Source organism: Symphalangus syndactylus, chromosome 9 (genome assembly GCF_028878055.3).
Source record: "Symphalangus syndactylus isolate Jambi chromosome 9, NHGRI_mSymSyn1-v2.1_pri, whole genome shotgun sequence".
NCBI classification, from domain to species: Eukaryota; Metazoa; Chordata; class Mammalia; order Primates; family Hylobatidae; genus Symphalangus; species Symphalangus syndactylus.
Window position 1 is genome coordinate 57,341,813 of NC_072431.2, and position 18,625 is coordinate 57,360,437.

An 18,625-nucleotide genomic window follows, 5' to 3' on the forward strand; every position below is an offset into this window, starting at 1 on the left:
TGCCCAGGGGTTTAATCGAGACGCGGTTCCCTAATTATCTCTTCTTTGACAGATCATAAGCATTATAGTGAAAAACGATGACTCCTGGCTGGCCAGCCAGCACTCTCTGGTGAGCCAGTTGCGACGTGTGTGGGTGAGTGAGACCTTCCAAGAAAGGCACCGCAAGGAGAACATGGCAGCCACCAACTGGAAGGAGCCCAAGCTGCTGGCCTACTGCCTGCTGAACTACTGCAAGTGGGTGCCTCCTCCCCCCCTGCCCCGCGGGACCGGCTCTGTCCCAAAAGCTCAGCCGGAGCCGCCTCCTACTCTGTACAAGGCTGTGGTCATTGGATACGTGCAGTTGGATTGGTTGTGGAGAATGGGCTATGTCTCCGAGCTCTTTAAAGGCAAGTCAGAGGCATAGTTGTTAATGAAATTTGCTGTAAGTTAACCTGTCTTCTTCTTTTGACCCTCCAGAAGGAATTACGGAGATATAGAATTGCTGTTCCAGCTGCTCCGAGCCTTTACTGGTCGTTTTCTCTGCAACATGACATTCTTAAAAGAGTATATGGAGGAAGAGATTCCCAAAAATTACAGCATCGCTCAGAAACGTGCCCTGTTTTTTCGCTTTGTAGACTTAAATGACCCCAACTTCGGAGATGAATTAAAAGCTAAAGTGAGTCCCACTCTTATGCTGTAGAAGGCTATGGGTATTTGGTCTGGTTTTCTAGGGAACTTCAGGCCCTTTTCTTTTTTCGCTGTGTCTCCCTTGAATAAATAGTAGAGTGAGCCAGGTGCTGTGGCACGTGCCTATTATCCCAGGTACTCAGGGGGCCACGGTGGGAGGATTGCTTGAGCTTAGGAGTTGGAGGCTGCACTGAGCTATAATCACACCAGTGCATCCCAGCGTGGGTGACACAATGAGACTCTGTCTCAAGAAAAAAATGAAATTAGTGGGCTGGGCTGTAGGTGAGAAAGTGCCATTGCTGAGGAACGTCAGGTTCATGCAGCAGTGACCCAGCGTTGAAGGGTGGTTTGTTAATTACCTTGTTTTTAGAAAATGGCTTGTTTGACGTGAAGAGAATAAACCAGGCTGACATCCCTTTTCCACAAGTTTTTAACCTACCTTTCTAGTTGCTCTTTGCGTAGAAGTCAAGGTTGGTAGTCACACCCTGGGTTGAGTTCCAACTTGATGGTGTGGTATGGCCAAGACTGGCTGTTCTTCCCATCTTACTCAAGAAACAAACAGCATGGCTTTGTTTTTCTCCTTCTTTATTTTAATTTTTTTTTGTAGGTTCTGCAGCATATATTGAATCCTGCTTTCTTGTACAGCTTTGAGAAGGGGGAAGGAGAGCAGCTACTGGGACCTCCCAATCCAGAAGGAGATAACCCAGAAAGCATCACCAGTGTGTTTATTACCAAGGTGGTATCACTACGTGCATGGGCATGAGAAGTAACCTGGCATGAGAATGAACGTCTGTGTGTGTGTGTGTGTGTGTGTTAAGGGGGTTCATTGAAATAAGTTTGTTCCCCCAACACGTTTATTTTTCATGATTGTGTTTGTTTATAGCAGACCGTCACATTACGATTCTTATTAGTGAGTTTTTGAAGGCAGCTTTACTTTGGAATGAATTAACTTTCCCACATTAATAGATTCTAGTCAGAAACAGAATAGATCTCAATGAAAATTCATATAGCAGTTATTTTGTGAAAACCCCTATGTCGGTCAGCAGAGTTTCTGTGTTCTGTTTTCATCTTCAGTTTTACAAAAGACTCTCCTAACAGCCAGTGAGCATGTGAGACTGCGTGCAGTAGCTGCTGTGACTCCTCCTTGTCCAGTGAATGAAACCCTGTGGTGGCCATAGTCCAGTCTGAAATGAGCTCGGTTTTAACATCTCTGTGCTTTACAGTTTGTGTTAGAGAGGGTTTTTTGAATTAAATGCCTGCATCGTGTTATTTCTCCAAGGCTTACTGTATTGATCTTCACTGTTCAAGGCTGTGTTTGCCCTAAGATTCTCACATTGAGTGTTTGTTGGAATGCTGAGTGATGGCATTCCTCATCAGAAGTACAGATTGCTGGTTTTCTTATCCATTTTTTCCTGAGATCAAGGCAGAGGGGACTGTTGTTTCCTTTGGCAGATTCTTGGACCTTACATAGTCTCTGTCCTTTCAGACAGGCCTCCTTCCTGCAGTGTTGACATTCCACCCCGTGATCAGAGTTTATTCTTGGTCCCCGTACTGATATTTGTCTTATTCTGGGCAAGTGTAGGGAGATGGGGTCCAGACAGGACCCCTTCCCCCTTGTTACCTTCTCCAGGCTGTGTCTCCTGGGTCAGATGCTGCTATGGGGATTTTGAACGTCAGGATGAGGAGAAAAGGAGCTGGCAGGCTGGCGGCTGTGGATGCGGGTGTGGGCCTGCCAAGAAGCACTACATCTGGGGAAGAGAAGATCTTGGGGCTAAAAGGGACCTTGATAAAAACATGATTATAGTGGAAGACTTCAGTCTGTCTGTTTTTCAGAATTATTAAGACCTGGTAGACAGACAGTGGTTAGGATACTTAGTTGAATTGAATGATACCGCCATTATACTTGATTTAATAGAGATGTGTAGAATATTCCTCAAAGAAGGCACATTTTTTTCTTATGTCCATGAAACACTTAAAAAATCTGTCAGATGCTTTCAAAACTGCAACAATTTTTTTGTAAGTAGGCATTTTTCCGGGTCACATTTTCTGATCATAATGCAGAAAAATGAGGAGTAGACAAAAGTTGACTGGGAAAAAAACATCTCAACTACTTGGAAATTAAGAAACTCAGTCCTAAATCACCTTGAATCAAAGAGGTCTTCTTTTCCACCTCACCCTCCACCAGCCCCTGCATCGTGACTCTTAAGCCTGCCCTATTTTAAATGTTGAAATGAATTTGGTGAATTTCTAATCCGTATGTAAACCAAAAAGTATCTGAGACGGATCTCAATCAATTTAGAAGTTTATTTTGCCAAAGTTAAGGATGTGTCCGGGAGAGATGTTTGTGCCTTTCTCTAAAAATGGTTTTGAGGGCTTCAGTATTTAAAGGGGAAAAGTGGGCTGAAGGGGAAAGGGGGAGGGTATGGTCATCCACACGTTGCCAAAGAAGGGGAGCAGGTAGGGGAAGAGTCAGTTCTGTGTTCATCTCACGCTCAGTAAGTCAGTAGTTTACGTGAGATAAGGTGAACATGGGGCCATCACCTGTGGAGATGGTTAACCTTTCATCTGTAGCTCTCCTTAGGAACGAAAGGAGCCAGTTTCTTGCATAACTCAGCTTTCAGCTTAATTTTTTCCATTGGGAAGAACAAATTGGAGTCCTGGGGTTTTTTTCTCCTTTCACATATATATGAAGGAAAATGGATAGGATGTTATTGATAACCTCTTTGTAAAACTTCATGTTACATGCTCTGTGTGTGTGTGTGTATTTTTAAGGCTTAAACCTGTTGTATGACCGTCAGTCAGTAACCCAGTTCACAACTGGAAATGAGTCCTTCCCGCTGTCCCTGCACAGGTCCTGGACCCCGAGAAGCAGGCGGACATGCTGGACTCACTGCGGATCTACCTGCTGCAGTACGCCACACTGCTGGTGGAGCACGCCCCCCACCACATCCATGACAACAACAAGAACCGCAACAGCAAGCTGCGCCGCCTCATGACCTTCGCCTGGCCCTGCCTGCTCTCCAAGGCCTGCGTGGACCCGGCCTGCAAGTACAGCGGACACTTGCTCCTGGCGCACATTATCGCCAAATTCGCCATACACAAGAAGATCGTCCTGCAGGTATTTTGCAATTCCCTTCCTGTCCGCCGACATCTGTGTGTATCCCACGTGGTGCACTTGGCTCCCTGGCGCAGTCTCAGCCTCTCCTGTTGTCTTTTCCCAATACCGATAAAAACTATGAAAACACAGACACTGTATGATTCCACTTAGAAGACCCTAGGGCACTCAAATTCAGAGAGACAGAAAGTAGAATAGAGATTGTGGGGGTCGGGGAGAGGGGGTGGGGAGCGAGTATTGAATGGTGCAGAGTTTCAGCCTGGGAAGATGCAAACATTCCAGAGATGGTGGGGCTCATGGCTGCACACAATGTGAAGGTGCCGAGCGCCACTGGGCTGTGCAGCCAAAAATGGGTAAGATGGTACATTCTGTGTTATGTGTGCTTTACCACAATAAAAGGAAATTTGTGGGGAAAACACCCCACACTATGAGCCCTCCCATGACTGTCCATGCTCTCCCTTCCTCCCCCATTCCCACTCTGCTCTCTCGTTCCTCAGCAGCTTTGCTTTTAAAAGGAAAAGTCACCCTTTTCCATCTCAAGCTTCTCTGTCCATTGCATTCTGGCTTCTGACTCTGACATTCCATGGCAGATGTTGTAATATTCAAGGGCCCTAGCCCGCTTCTCTTAGCCAAAGACAATAGGTACTTTTGGATCTGTATCTCATGAGCTTGTTGCTGTGCAGCTGGTATTGAGTGCCTCTTCCTGGAGTCCCTCAGTGGTTTGGGCTCTGAGGTTGGGCACCCCGGGTTTGAGGCTGGTATTGAGCGCCTCTTCCTGGAGTCCCTTGGTAGTTTGGCCTCTGAGGTTGGGCACCCTGGGTTTGAGGCTGGTATTGAGCGCCTCTTCCTGGAGTCCCTCAGTGGTTTGGGCTCTGAGGTTGGGCACCCCGGGTTTGAGTGTTGTTTCTTCCGCTCACACGGTCCGTGCCCTTTGGCAAGTTAATGTCTCTGTGTGAGAATTAAATGTAATACTCCATTCGAGCGTGCAGCATTACTTGATCACTGATAGTTCTTCTGTGAGACCATCTTTGATGACTTTCTCCTGACATCTTTCTCTTGTGAAGCTCTGTGGTGTTGAACTCTACACCCCAGTCAAGCCAGAGGCTTCTCACATCCCCTCCCATGGGTCCTTGAGCTAGAACTCCAGCCTCGGGGCTGCCCTGCCCTCCCCCAGTTGTCTCAGAGACAAACACTCGAGAACTCTGTGACCTTCTCTGCTCCTCCCCACTGCCCAGGCATCAGCAGGTTCTGCAGCTTCTAACACCCACCCTGTCCCCTCCATCCTCAGAACTGGTCTTCTTTGTGTTCCCATGACCTCACATTGGGGCCTCACCTCTCACTTGAGTGACTACAGCTGCCGCTTCTCAGCGCCTCTCCTGTTGGCCCTGTTCACTTTATTTCCCATCCTGCAGCCAGAGGGAGATGAGCCGTGTACCTCCCTAACTCGCTGCTGGTTAGGCGGGACATGGGATCCCTGCAGGGAGCTTGGTCTGCATGCCCTGGCCTAGTTCAGCACGGGCATGTAGTAGGTACATTATAAATACTAGAATGAATGTATTCATTGGTCAAAACTTAACAGAAAGCAACTAAGTTGTTTCCTAATAAGAAACTCCTAAGAAATTTTTAAAAAATTGTTTTGGAAAAGTATCATGTCTTGATACCAGGGGATTGTCTTCTTGTTTTTTAAAGCCTTCCTTCTCATCTTCCATAAGCGTCTCTTCCCTGGTTTAGGTTTTTCATAGTCTCCTCAAGGCTCATGCAATGGAAGCTCGAGCGATCGTCAGACAGGCGATGGCCATTCTGACCCCGGCGGTGCCGGCCAGGATGGAGGACGGGCACCAGATGCTGACCCACTGGACCCGGAAGATCATCGTGGAGGAGGGGCACACCGTCCCGCAGCTGGTCCACATTCTGCACCTGATAGTGCAACACTTCAAGGTGTGTAGGAGGGACGGTGGTTGCAGGGCGTGCGTCTTCAGGCATTCGCTTTGAACCTTTACCTTGTCTTGTTCTGCAATAATCAGGTGGTCATTCATCTTTTAGTAAGGCTACTTCTGGTTCATTGATTAGTTTGTGTATGTGTGTATGGCTTTATCAGCATGGAAATTGCTGCAATATAGAGAATATGTCACAGGTGTGTGTGTCTTTGCGTCTAAGGCTACATTTCTGTCATAAGTACTGTGCTTAGTTAACCCTTGTATGCTGCTAAGTTTGCACCTTAAGGTGGGAGATAGGCCTCATTGACTCTAGATTTCCATCACCTGCCTTGGAAAGTTATTCATGTTGCTGGCACCTCCTTCTCTATGGCCAAATTACCCCTTTTGTGGGATCTATTTATATGTAGATGTTTCTTGTAGATTTGGGGTAGAAGAGAAATGATTGAGTTGAAAGCAAATTGTTTTATAGCCACCTCTTAGAGGAACTTTGCTTTTGGGTATGTCTTAAACTTTTACAATGTCAAGTCTGAAGTTTGATACATGTGATTAGACTCACCTTCCTGTCCGAAGAGAATTTGATTTTTCAAGACTGAAGTATACTATTGTAATGGGATGTAATGGGATGTAGTTGGGGCAGGGGAGGGTGATAAACACACATACATAAGGCAGTGAGAATTTCCTAGGTAAGGTTAGGATTCGGAATTCTTGAGCATCAAGTTGGGCTGTGTGTGTATGTTGGGGCTGAGAGGTACGTCAGAGGGGTGTGTGTATGCACATGCACACATGTGCATGCGCTCTGGGACCAAGGTCCCAAGTTCCCAGCGTGATGCTGGCCCTGTGCCCGCAGGTGTACTACCCGGTACGGCACCACTTGGTTCAGCACATGGTGAGCGCCATGCAAAGGCTGGGCTTCACGCCCAGTGTCACCATCGAGCAGAGGCGGCTGGCCGTGGACCTGTCTGAAGTCGTCATCAAGTGGGAGCTGCAGAGGATCAAGGACCAGCAGGTAGGGGTGTCAGCCTCGGGGGCGCCCCGATCATCTTCCTTCGACTTCTCCCTAGAAATCAGTCAGTAAAGCCAAGCGCCTGTGTGTTTTTAAGCCGGATTCAGATATGGACCCAAATTCCAGTGGAGAAGGAGTCAATTCTGTCTCATCCTCCATTAAGAGAGGCCTGTCCGTGGATTCTGCCCAGGAAGTGAAACGCTTTAGGACGGCCACCGGAGCCATCAGTGCAGTAAGATCATGTGCCTTTGTATGGGTGCTGCGCATTCTGCTGGGAGTTGGTTCGTTTATTCCCTACATTTAGAATGTGAGCTCGGTGCCCAGCTGCATTCAGGAGAGGCAACTGGGAACAGCCACAGTCACCAGATTGAAACTCCAGGACATGTCACTCATGCACGGGGTTCCCAGGTCACCAGACACACTTGCCTCTGTGTTCAGTTCATACCATTAAAGTTCTGTCGATGTTGGTGGATTACTTGCAGAAAGGCGTCTAGAGAAACGCTTTGAAGTAAGGAGTTGATTAAGAACATATGCCTGTGCTGAGATCAGTTTCTGAAAAGGACATGTGTTCTATTTCGCGAGGCAGCCACCAAGAGGGTCCTGGGTATTGCCCCTTGTAGAGTGGTGGCCCTAGGAGCCCTGAGTCTGACCTCAGCTGGTGTCATGGACCTGCTGGCTTGTGGACGCAGGCCTGGCCACCCCACTTCTGGCTTTGTAGGCCTGAGGCTGAGCTCTTTTTCCACCCTCACAGTCCCCCATCTTATGTGGCACCCACGTCTGCCCTTGGCTTCTGTTAGAAACCTGGCACCATCTGCACTTTGTCCATTGGCCTCTCTCTACACATCTGGTCCGGAGCAAGTCTCACTGACTCTGCCGCAAATAACCCATCCCTGCCTTCACACTGTGGTCCCAGCCTCTGTCACCCCTCACAGTAACCAGATGCGAGCTGCTCAACTGCCTCCCTGTTCTCTTTCGCTGTTCCTCGCTCTGCCTCCATTTTTATTCCCTCTTGATTTTTCACAAAGCAGTCAGACTTGCACAAAAGTTTCCTTTTGCAACTTGAATCGGGAAGCTGGGTGAAGGGTACATGAGACCTCCGTAGTGTTTTTGTAAAAATCTCTTGTGGATCTTACAATCCTTTGGAAGTAAAAAGTTGAATCAAGTCAGGTTGCCGTTCCCCTTGCTCGAGCCCTCCCCTTGACTGTGGCCTCCAGGGCCCGGGTGACCAGGCCCTGCTGATGGCTCTTGGCCCCCAGCACCGTCTCGGTGCTCGGCCACATGGGCCATCCCTCTGCTCTAAATGCACCCCTGGTTCTGGCCCTGTGCTCACTCAGGATGCGTCCCCTGGCCTTTTCCCTCCACTGGGAGCTGTCTCTCTTCTTTTTTCTCGTGGCCAGCTTCATCTCAACCTAAAGACCTCCTTTGATGTCGTCTTGGGCCTTGCACTTTTGTTCCCCATCACATGAGCCACTATTTTGCATGGCTGCTCGGTTGACTGGCCATCTGCCCTCCTGCTGGCTGTGTCGACTTCACCAGGGCAGAGACCACAGCTGTCTTTGGTATCCCCAGCGCCCAGAGCTGCCTCTGTTCCCGGGAGGTACCGCATACCCATTAGCTAGGTGAAAGTCAAGCCTGGGTTGGAAATTCATGTTGCGATGCTCTTCCTGCCTGAAAGGAGGTCCTTTTCCAGGTCTTTGGGAGGAGCCAGTCGCTACCTGGAGCGGACTCTCTCCTCGCCAAGCCCATTGACAAGCAGCACACAGACACTGTGGTGAACTTCCTTATCCGTGTGGCCTGTCAGGTACGGGATCCGAGTGCCTTGTGTTAGGGCTTCTGCAGTCCAAAGGCTACTGACTAACACCCCAGGAGGTTATCTGTGACAGTTTTGTCAAAAAAGATACAGACAAACCAAGGTCTGCGAGCTAGTTCTGTCATTTTCATACCAAATGCGCTTGATTTTGTGGCAGGTTAACATTTCCAAAATCTACCTGTGTCTTATAATTGATATAATTTTTTTTTTTTTTTTTTTTGAGATGGAGTCTCGCTTTGTCGCCCAGGCTGGAGTGCAGTGGTGTGATCTTGGCTCACTGCAACTTCGACTCAGGTTCAAGCGATTCTCGTCCCTCAGCCTCCTGAGTTGCTGGGATTACAGGCGTGTGCCACCACGCACAGCTAGTTTTTGTATTTTTGGTAGAGATGGGGTTTCATCATGTTGGCCAGGCTGGTCTCGAGCTCCTGACCTCAAGTGATCCACCCACCTTGGCCTCCCAAAGTGCTGGGATTGCAGGCATGAGTCACTGTGCCCGGCCTGATAGGATTTTTTTAAAAAGTATTTCACTCTTTCAGTGGTAATAAAATAATGATGTGCCTTCTAATTGACGGCATGTTAGCATTGGTGGAATATGGTGGCCATGATCTCGGCTGATCGTTTAACTTCCAGGTGTTCTTTTTGCATCCTTAAGATGGGAATGGTACACAGCTCAGTAATGGGTGAGATGATCCAATCTACAGAAAGAAGGGACATTTAGCAGTTTTAGTGCTTTGATAACTTGGGTTTGTCATTCATATCAATCTATATCTTAATAGAATTTTTGGAAATTCATTTCTGAAAGTTTGTATTTCAAAAAACCATTGTAAATGAAATTTTCCAAAATTTTAAGTTCTTATTCCTGTTAAGCAAAACAGTATGTCTTACAGTTCTGTTGAGAATTTCCAAGTACTGAAAAGGATCTGCTAAATACCTAACCAGTAGATAATTCCTTGCCTCCCTGCAATGTGCAGGGAGGTCCTTTGGGGAGCCAGCAGGACCCACAAGCCATTGCAGGTCACCGCGGATGCGCTGCAGAGGAGGGGGCCGTGAGGGGTCACGAGTCAGGCCAGTCGGGGAAGTGTCCAGCTGTGTGGAGGTCAGGCGGAAGAGAGGTGGCCGTGAGGTGAAGATCTGAGACAGCCAGGTGCAAGGGCCAGGGCACAGTTGAGACGTGCTGTCACTGGAAAGACTGTAAACTCGGATGCAGTGAAATGCCAGCTGTAACTCGGATGAATTCCTAGGTTAATGACAACACCAACACGGCGGGGTCACCTGGGGAGGTGCTCTCTCGCCGGTGTGTGAACCTTCTGAAGACTGCGTTGCGGCCAGACATGTGGCCCAAGTCCGAACTCAAGCTGCAGTGGTTCGACAAGCTGCTGATGACTGTGGTGAGTGCGAGTGTCTGAAGGGCCAGGGCAGGGCCACCAAGGCCACTAGCCGATAGTGTCATCTGGGCAGGGACTGGACATTTGTGGATCACTCTGACCCTGACACATAAGCCCCAAATCTCCTGTCCCCTTTGCCAGTCATGGCCTTTCCCACGTTGGCCTCCACTGCTCTCTCTAGGGAGAGAGTTTGACTAATTGATAATGGCTTTGCTCTTGAGGCTTTAGGAGTTTGAGACCAGTCTGGGCAGCATAGTGAGATCCCAGTTCTACAAAAGAGAAGAGAGAAAATTAGCTGAGCATGATGGTGTGAGCTTGTAGTCCCAGCTACTCAGAAGAGGCTAAAGCAGGAGGGTTGGCTGAAGCTGGGAGGTTGAGGCTGCAGTGAACTATGATTGGTGCCACTGCACTACAGCTTGGGAGACAGAGCAAGCAAGATCTGGTCTCTTAAAAAAAAGAAAAGAAAGAATGGCTTTGGGACTTGAGCTCTCACGCTGCCCCCAACTACACGTTTAACCTTAATACAGTTCTCTTGCATTTTGTGGACTCGTTTCTAAAACTTACCTACCAGTTGGCTTGGGATAAGCATTTTTAATTGACTGTTGCAACAACAGTCAATTAAAAATGCTTTAAGATGAGCTTTGGATTTTTAAAACAGATTTAATGATGGAGCTACAATTTGTTATCAAGTATCATGTAGCACTTAGGTAACAAGGAGCTAGTCCCAAAATGCTAATTATTTTATTTTGGTGGCTGTTTTTTTGCTTATAAAAACCATGATCCTGTACTTTTCTGGTGGCAGCAAAAGCTGTTTTCTTGCCTTATCCAAATTTTGTTTTTTCTAGTTCTTGATAGGATTTGGAAACTTTTACTATTGAGATTATAAAACCTATTGCAAGCACTTGTTATTCTGGACTGCAAAGACCATGTTGCTTCTGTTTGACCTCTGCTATGAACCACGAACTCTGTCTTCTATTTTATTCCATTTCTTTGGTTTGTTTTTATTAATTTTTAGTGCTGCCATCATCTGTTAGTTGATTCCATGATACATAGTTTGAAAGATGCTTCTCTTTAGAGGGATATTCGTTTTTTGTTTTTGTTTCATTTTTTTGAGGCAGTCTTACTCTGTCGCCCAGGCTGGACTGCAGTGGCACAGTCTCGGCTCACTGCAACCTCCACCTCCTGGTTTCAAGCGATTCTCATGCCTCAGCCTCCCAAGTAGCTGAGACTACAGGCATATGCCACCATGCCTGGCTATTTTTTTTTATATTTTTATTTTTTTTTCTAGTAGAGACAGGGTTTCGCCATGTTGACCAGGCCAGCCTCAAATTCCTGGCCTCAAGTGATCCATCCACTTCAGCCTCCCAAAGTGCTGAGATTACAGGCGTAACGACCGCACCTGGCCCGGAAGGATATTTATATTTTTCTATCTTAAGAAAATGGGAAGAGGAAAGCAAAATTCATTGCAGGAACTTTTTTAGAATTTTACCAATTTCAAAATATTAATATTGTTTATTATCGAATATTAATATTTTAATAAGCCTTTTTAAAAGAGTTTAGTTATTTAAAGTGATTTTATAAAGGAATCATTCTTATGAAATCCGGTTGTCATTCTCTAGTGTTTTTTTTTACTTAGTCTCCAAATAATTAATCCAGTGCTAGATTTTGCCAGACTCTTGTTTCTAGAATTTCTTGCCATTGAGTGTTTGTTTCCTCTGTGAGTGGCCTGTGTTCTCCATTCCAGGAGCAGCCAAACCAAGTGAACTATGGGAATATCTGCACGGGCCTAGAAGTGCTGAGCTTCCTGCTAACTGTCCTCCAGTCCCCAGCCATCCTCAGTAGTTTCAAACCTCTGCAGCGTGGAATTGCCGCCTGCATGACATGTGGAAACACCAAGGTGTTGCGAGCTGTCCACAGCCTTCTCTCGCGCCTGATGAGCATTTTCCCAACAGAGCCGAGTATGTGACCTTTCCCACCGGTGCTTTTCTTTCAGAGTGGACGGTGGGCGCAGAACTTGCTATGAGAGCGCTCGTCCTCCAGTTACTGTGTCGAGTGCTTTGTTATCGCTTTCCTTTCTACTCGCAAACTTACTTTTAAAAACCAACATGGAAACATAGAAAGGGCCGGGCGTGGTGGCTCACGCCTGTAATCCCAGCACTTTGGGAGGCCGAGGCAGGCGGATCACCTGAGGTCGGGAGTTCAAGACCAGCCTGACTAACGTGGAGAAACCCCATCTCTGCTAAAAATACAAATTTAGCCGGGTGTGGTGGGGCACACCTGTAATCCCAGCTACTCGGGAGGTTTGAGGCAGGAGAATCGCTTGAACCCAGGAGGCCAGAGGTTGCGGTGAGCCGAGATTGCGCCATTGTAATCCAGCCTGGGCAACAACAGCAAAACTCCATCTCAAAAAAAGCATAAAATGGCAGCTCTCACTGAATGTTGTCTGCTTTGGAAATTCAGTTCTTCATCAGTTGAATATTATTTTTTTAAGCTACTAAAGAGAAGTATTAAAAGTATTCAAATGTTGAACATTTGGCAGGATCAAATTTTAGCATGTTATGAATAAGTATATTTCAAGGAGATTCTGTTAGGTTTTTTGAGTATTCTGCACATAGCTGTGTAGAACGGGAACCAGCCCAGAGGTGAGGCCCACACTGTCCTGCAGGGAGAGAAGTGCCCGTGCCAATCCCTCCTGATACCCAAGCAGCCAGCACTCAGTCCCTGGCATCAGCACTGGTGGGCCCAAGAGCCCTAACCACAGTGCCTGGGTCCCCGCCCTGTTGTAGGTACTTCCAGTGTGGCCTCCAAGTATGAAGAGCTGGAGTGCCTCTACGCAGCCGTCGGAAAGGTCATCTATGAAGGGCTCACCAACTACGAGAAGGCCACCAACGCCAATCCCTCCCAGCTCTTCGGTGAGTGTGCGTCTGTCCTGGTGTTCATGGTGGCTCAGTTTGGCCTCTGTCCCTGCACACTGGACGTGCTTCTGTTTGGGAAAGGGCTCCGGTTGTTGGGCAGAGCTTTGAGCTGCTGCGTTGTTCAGGTGTCTGTTGCCTGGGGCCCTCAAGGCTGCCGTCTCCTTTAGACTGCAGCCCCCTTCGCCGATGCTTGCTCTGTGCTCCCTCCACAGCTTCCAGCACAGGCTTTGGTGTGAGGGATGTTGCCAGGGTGCATGTGTCCTGCCACCCCACCCCAGTGTCACACTAAACAGGCACCGCAAGAGCTACATGACAATGTGTGGACTCTGCCTTTCACCACCAGCCCGCCTGTGAGTCAGCCACTCACAAGATGAGAACTTGTCCCATCTCATTGCTGAGGCTCTGGCTGGCCCAGGTGAGACAGAAACTGCCTCCCTCCTTAGGTGATCAGGGCAGCTGGGTCACTCTGGCCCCAGGTACGCAGGAGTCAGATTCATAGATGTGCCCTCAGCTTTGTGGCAGACACATGTCTTTGATCCTAGACTTTGGGTTAGTGCCTCAAAATTTATTTTCTCCTTTATTACATATTCATTGGGTGAAACTTTGAAAATACAAATGAAGGAATGCTAAGTAGAAGTCACCTCTCCGGGTGTCTTCCCAATAGCAATCAGTCCCAGTATTTTAGAGTGATTATCATATTCTATACACACGTATGCAAATACCTATATAGATAGCCCTTGTCAGGCAAACGCTTGTCTGAATTTGCCAACTGAATAGATTTGGATGAATTCCTTGCTCTCCAAACTTGCCAGGAGCTAGGAGAATCTGGTGAAAATGGTGTCCCTTGCTCTCTTAGCTTGCTGTCTCTGTTCAGGCCAGGTGTGGAGAGTTAGGAGTGCTTCCAGGTCTTTTTTTTTAAGTGGGGTCATGCTGCAGAAGATCCCAGCTTTCATCACAGGGCAGCACAAGTATCTCCTCCTTCTCTGGAGGACTCTTGTTGAGAAGGGCTGACCTCGTGGGCCCTGCCTCCCTCCTCTGTGGGGTGTCAAGGGCCAGGGGCAGCCTCGGGGTGAGGTGGGCCTAGGGAGTTGGCCACACGGTCGTGCCCATGCCAGATCTGGGGAGTAGTCTCAGCCGTCTGCTCCACAGAGGAGAGCACAGCACTCGGGAACCACAGAGCACACCCCATTTCCATCACTGTCATCAAGTGTCATGGGTTGCCTGGGTTACAACCAGACTGGTCTTATGTTGACTGCTCTGTTAAGAATTGGTCTCTTAACAAAGCTAGCCTGAAATCACCTCCTAACTGGCAAACACTCTTTGGTTGATCCGTGAATACAGATTTAAAATTTAATGAGTAGGGCCTGGTGCAGTAGCTCACGCCTATAATCCCAGCACTTTGGGAGGCTGAGGCAGGCAGATTACTTGAGGTCAGGAGTTTGAGACCAGCCTGGCCAACATGGTGAAACCCCGTCTCTACTAAAAATACAAAAATTAGCCGGGCGTGGTGGTGGGTGCCTGTAATCCCACCTACTCGGGAGGCTGAGGCAGGAGAATTGCTTGAATCCTGGAGGCAGAGGTTGCAGTGAGCCGAGATTATGCCACTGCACTCCAGCCTGGGTGACAGAGCAAGACTTGACATCAAAAAAAAAAAAAATATTTAATGTGTAGGTTGAAATCAAGGTGATTGTCACAATGCCAATTATGAAAGATAATTCTTCCTTACACTCAGTGTTTCTGTTCTAGTATTGGCTTTGCTGATTTTTATTGATCTTAGGCCGTTTTTCAGAATGAAGTGCAAGTTGAATTCGAAGATATTTGGCATGTCCTTTAGATAGGTTAGATTTTTCTTCCTCTTTTTCTTATTTTTCCCAAACCTATTATAGGACTAAAAACTTAGGGTAATTTGCCATCACCCAAAAATAAAATCCAGAACTGAAGGTAAGAATGTTGTTTCTTCTGAAGCACAAAAATCAGTTCTCATTCATGATGATTTGATCTAGTTGAGAATTAGGAGTGAAAATACAGTGTTTCATTCAGAATGTAGCATGAGCCGTGTGAAAGCTCACAGTGTTGACGCTGGGATTAACTATGCTTTTGTCAGAATACGTTGTTTTAAATAATGTGTTGCTTTCACTCCATTTTTCGTGGTTGTTACTTTTCTGTAAAACACTTGGCAATTTCTACATTTTAGGGACCCTTATGATCCTCAAGTCTGCCTGCAGCAACAACCCCAGCTACATAGACCGGCTGATCTCCGTCTTTATGCGCTCCCTGCAGAAGATGGTCCGGGAGCATTTAAACCCTCAGGCAGCGTCAGGAAGCACCGAAGCCACCTCAGGTGATGTGCTGGCCACTGGGGGCCTTTCCTCAGACTCTGTTGAATAGAGAACAGACTCTGTTGTGCAGGCTGGGGCTGAACTCTAAAGGGAATGTGCGTTCACCAAGTGCCGTTGTTTGGTCATAATTCGTTACCATTTGCTCTGCAATGTAGAAGTTTAAAAAACAACTCATTGTTAAAAATTGACTGTTACTAAGCTGGGTACGGTGGCACGCCTGTGGTCCCAGCTCCTCAGCGAGCTGAGGCAAGAGGATTGCTTGAGGCCTAGAGTTGGAGGCTGCTGTGAGCTGTGATCACGCCTGTGAATAGTCACTGCACTCAGTCTGCAACAGATTGAGACTCTCTCTCTCTCACGTGTGCGTGCACACACACACACACACACACACCTGCTTTTAAAGTCTGTGAGTGTAAGAATGCAGAAAAAATAGTTGGACTTTTAGATGCTGCATTCACCACTGAGAGTTACCAGTGCTTGCTGTGAAACAGAGACTGCTTAATCAGAGTTGCTATTTCTGAAGAGTTAAGTCACAGGCTCCAGAGCTGAGCAGTGGGCTTCTAGAATCTGGATGCTATGTGGGGGTGTGGGGCTGCCTGGCAGGGGCTGTGGTGGGCACGGCTTTTGGGTGCACCTCAGAGTACAGGGGCCATGATTAGGACTTCAGAGCTGGGTGTGGAGAGGCCGGAGCTGCCTGCACGGGTCCGTCAGCTCCCTCATTCCTCTCCCTATGGAGAGGGCTACACTTCCAAGATGCACGTAAGAACATATGAGTGCTTCAAATCCCAGAGCTCTAGTTGCAGGAAAAAACATGAAGGGGGAAAATGGGCAGAACCCAGCATGCCAGGCAAGGCCGAGTGGCTGCCTGTTTAAATCAGCGTGTAAAGACCCATGGGTTTGTTCTTTCTTGGGGCGAGCAGGTACAAGTGAGCTGGTGATGCTGAGTCTGGAGCTGGTGAAGACACGCCTGGCAGTGATGAGCATGGAGATGCGGAAGAACTTCATCCAGGCCATCCTGACATCCCTCATTGAAAAATCACCAGATGCCAAAATCCTCCGCGCTGTGGTCAAAATCGTGGAAGAATGGGTCAAGAATAACTCTCCGATGGCAGCCAATCAGGTGAGCTGGGACAGTGTGCCGTGTGATCTCCCTTTCAATAAAAGAAAATTCAAGCCTCAACATCTTGGTCTTTCTGAAACTTGAAGCAAAACATTTTTTTCTGCTGTAATTGCACTCACAGCATCTTTTCTTAATTAAGATGGATTTTTGCCTGTAATCTCAGCACTTTGGGAGGCTGAGGCGGACGGATCACGAGGTCAGGAGATTGAGACCATCCTGGCTAACACGGTGAAACCCTGTCTCTACTAAAAATACAAAAAATTAGCCAGGCATGGTGGCGGGCGCCTGCAGTCCCAGCTACTCGGGAGGCTGAGGCAGGAGAATGGCGTGAACCCAGGAGGTGGAGCTTGCAGTGAGCTGAGATCCCGCCATTGCACTCCAGCCTGGGCGACAGAGCAAGACTCCATCTTGGGAAAAAAAAAAAGATGGATTTTTTTCAGTGCACTTAATAGATGTTAAATAGAAACTGAGTTACTCATCTTAATGTGGCTTTGCTCCTCTTAAAATGTTAAATGAAGGCTCACTCCTGTCATCCCAGCACTTTGGGAGGCCGAGGCAGGCGGATTACTTGAGGTCAGGAGTTTGAGACCAGCCTGGCCAACATGGTGAAACCCCGCCTCTGCTAAAAATACAAAAATTTGCCAGGTGTGGTGGCGCATGCCTGTAATCCCAGCTGCTCAGGAGGCTAATCCAGGAGGCAGAGGTTGCAGTGAGCCAAGATCACACCACTGTACTCCAGCCTGGGCATCATGGCAAGAGACTGCCTTAGAAAAAAAAAAAAAGTTGTTAAATGAACCTTGTTAACCTTTTTATGGTGATAAAGATAAGACAAATAATACTAAAAGTAAAAGTAATAATAGAGACTATCATTTCACTTAGTGAGATGCTTGTAAACTTCTGATTTGTTTTATAATTTACGGTTGCTTTCTCTCTAAAATGAGTTGTAGCCCCTACGAAAATTATATTGGCATGTCTTGATTTTAAGCATCCAAAGATAAAGCCATCTTTGCCTTACTGTTTAGGAATGACCTTGTCTTATTGTGCTTGATAAAATTGTAGGAGCTTAAAAAATACTAGAGCAGATGGTTGAAATACTTTTAACTGCGTCTTTTCTCAAATTTCATACAGACACCTACCCTCCGGGAGAAGTCCATTTTGCTTGTGAAGATGATGACCTACATAGAAAAACGCTTTCCGGAAGACCTTGAATTAAATGCCCAGTTTTTAGATCTTGTTAACTATGTCTACAGGTAATTACAGCAATTAATCAAGTATTACATATATTGGTCCTTAATGTGCTCCCCGGCCAGCCAGCCATGCAGCCATGACTTTAATCTTTTACTCATACCGAAGTTTAAAATATTCATTTAAATGCTAAATTGTGTGACCTACTTTGGTGTCATTAAAGGACCTTGTGTTGTAATGCTGCATGAGCCTGCCACGATTTATAACATACTCTTGGTTTTCATAGTGGCATTTCAGCAAGTTCCCTTCTATGTCCACCTGTTTCTGCTTGTTTGCATATGGTTTGGGGAGTCCATCGTCTTGCCTGTCTCTCACTCGGTGTTACAGGGATGAGACCCTCTCTGGCAGCGAGCTGACGGCGAAACTTGAGCCTGCCTTTCTCTCTGGGCTGCGCTGTGCCCAGCCACTCATCAGGGCAAAGTTTTTCGAGGTTTTTGACAACTCCATGAAACGTCGTGTCTACGAGCGCCTGCTATACGTGACCTGTTCACAGAACTGGGAAGCCATGGGGAACCACTTCTGGATCAAGCAGTGCATTGAGGTAGGAAGACTCGGCTCACATCTGTGGCCGGGGGCAGCTGTGGGTTTTCTGAGTGGGGGCTCCAAAGCAGGAGGTGTTCACACACACTGAGATGAATTGGCAATCTCCAGCACAAAGCTGCTTCTGATCTCCAGGAAGAAAATAAAGACATCAGGGCAAGCGTTCATCTAAAGTGTTTTTGGGCTGATTTAAAATCCTGTGTCAGAAAGTTGAATAGTATATTTTTGTAGGTGAAGATTCATTTTTTTTCTTCAAATATAAAAAAGTTTAAATTCTGTCTGCCTGCCCTAGAAAATAAAACTGTGGACTTGTCAACTCCCATTGTTCTTTTTTTTTTTTTTTTTTTTTTGAGACAGAGTCTTGCTCTGTTGCCCAGGCTGGAGTGAAGTGGTATGATCTCAGCTCACTGCAACCTCCGCCTTCCGGGTTTAAGCAGTTCTTCTGCCCCAGCCTCCCCAGTAGCTGGGATTACAGGCCCATGTAACCACACCCAGCTGATTTTTGTATTTTTAGTAGAGATGGGGTTTCACCATATTGCCCAGGCTGGTCACA

At 47.2% G+C, this 18,625-nt stretch overlaps 1 protein-coding gene across 14 annotated transcripts in view; it reads left to right on the plus strand.

Moving 5' to 3' along the window:
- Window positions 1-18,625, plus strand: part of TRRAP (transformation/transcription domain associated protein) — a 135,185-nt gene that overhangs the window by 71,550 nt on the left and 45,010 nt on the right. For all 14 annotated transcript variants that reach the window (XM_063646109.1, XM_055292391.2, XM_055292396.2 and 11 more), the window contains 15 exons: window positions 53-234; window positions 457-655; window positions 1,274-1,402; window positions 3,518-3,784; window positions 5,513-5,719; window positions 6,566-6,724; window positions 6,819-6,953; window positions 8,412-8,522; window positions 9,773-9,919; window positions 11,661-11,874; window positions 12,703-12,828; window positions 15,026-15,172; window positions 16,088-16,287; window positions 17,416-17,537; window positions 17,860-18,073. In XM_063646109.1, the coding sequence (XP_063502179.1) occupies window positions 53-234; window positions 457-655; window positions 1,274-1,402; window positions 3,518-3,784; window positions 5,513-5,719; window positions 6,566-6,724; window positions 6,819-6,953; window positions 8,412-8,522; window positions 9,773-9,919; window positions 11,661-11,874; window positions 12,703-12,828; window positions 15,026-15,172; window positions 16,088-16,287; window positions 17,416-17,537; window positions 17,860-18,073 (2,559 nt within the window). The remainder of the gene's footprint in view (window positions 1-52; window positions 235-456; window positions 656-1,273; window positions 1,403-3,517; window positions 3,785-5,512; window positions 5,720-6,565; window positions 6,725-6,818; window positions 6,954-8,411; window positions 8,523-9,772; window positions 9,920-11,660; window positions 11,875-12,702; window positions 12,829-15,025; window positions 15,173-16,087; window positions 16,288-17,415; window positions 17,538-17,859; window positions 18,074-18,625) is intronic.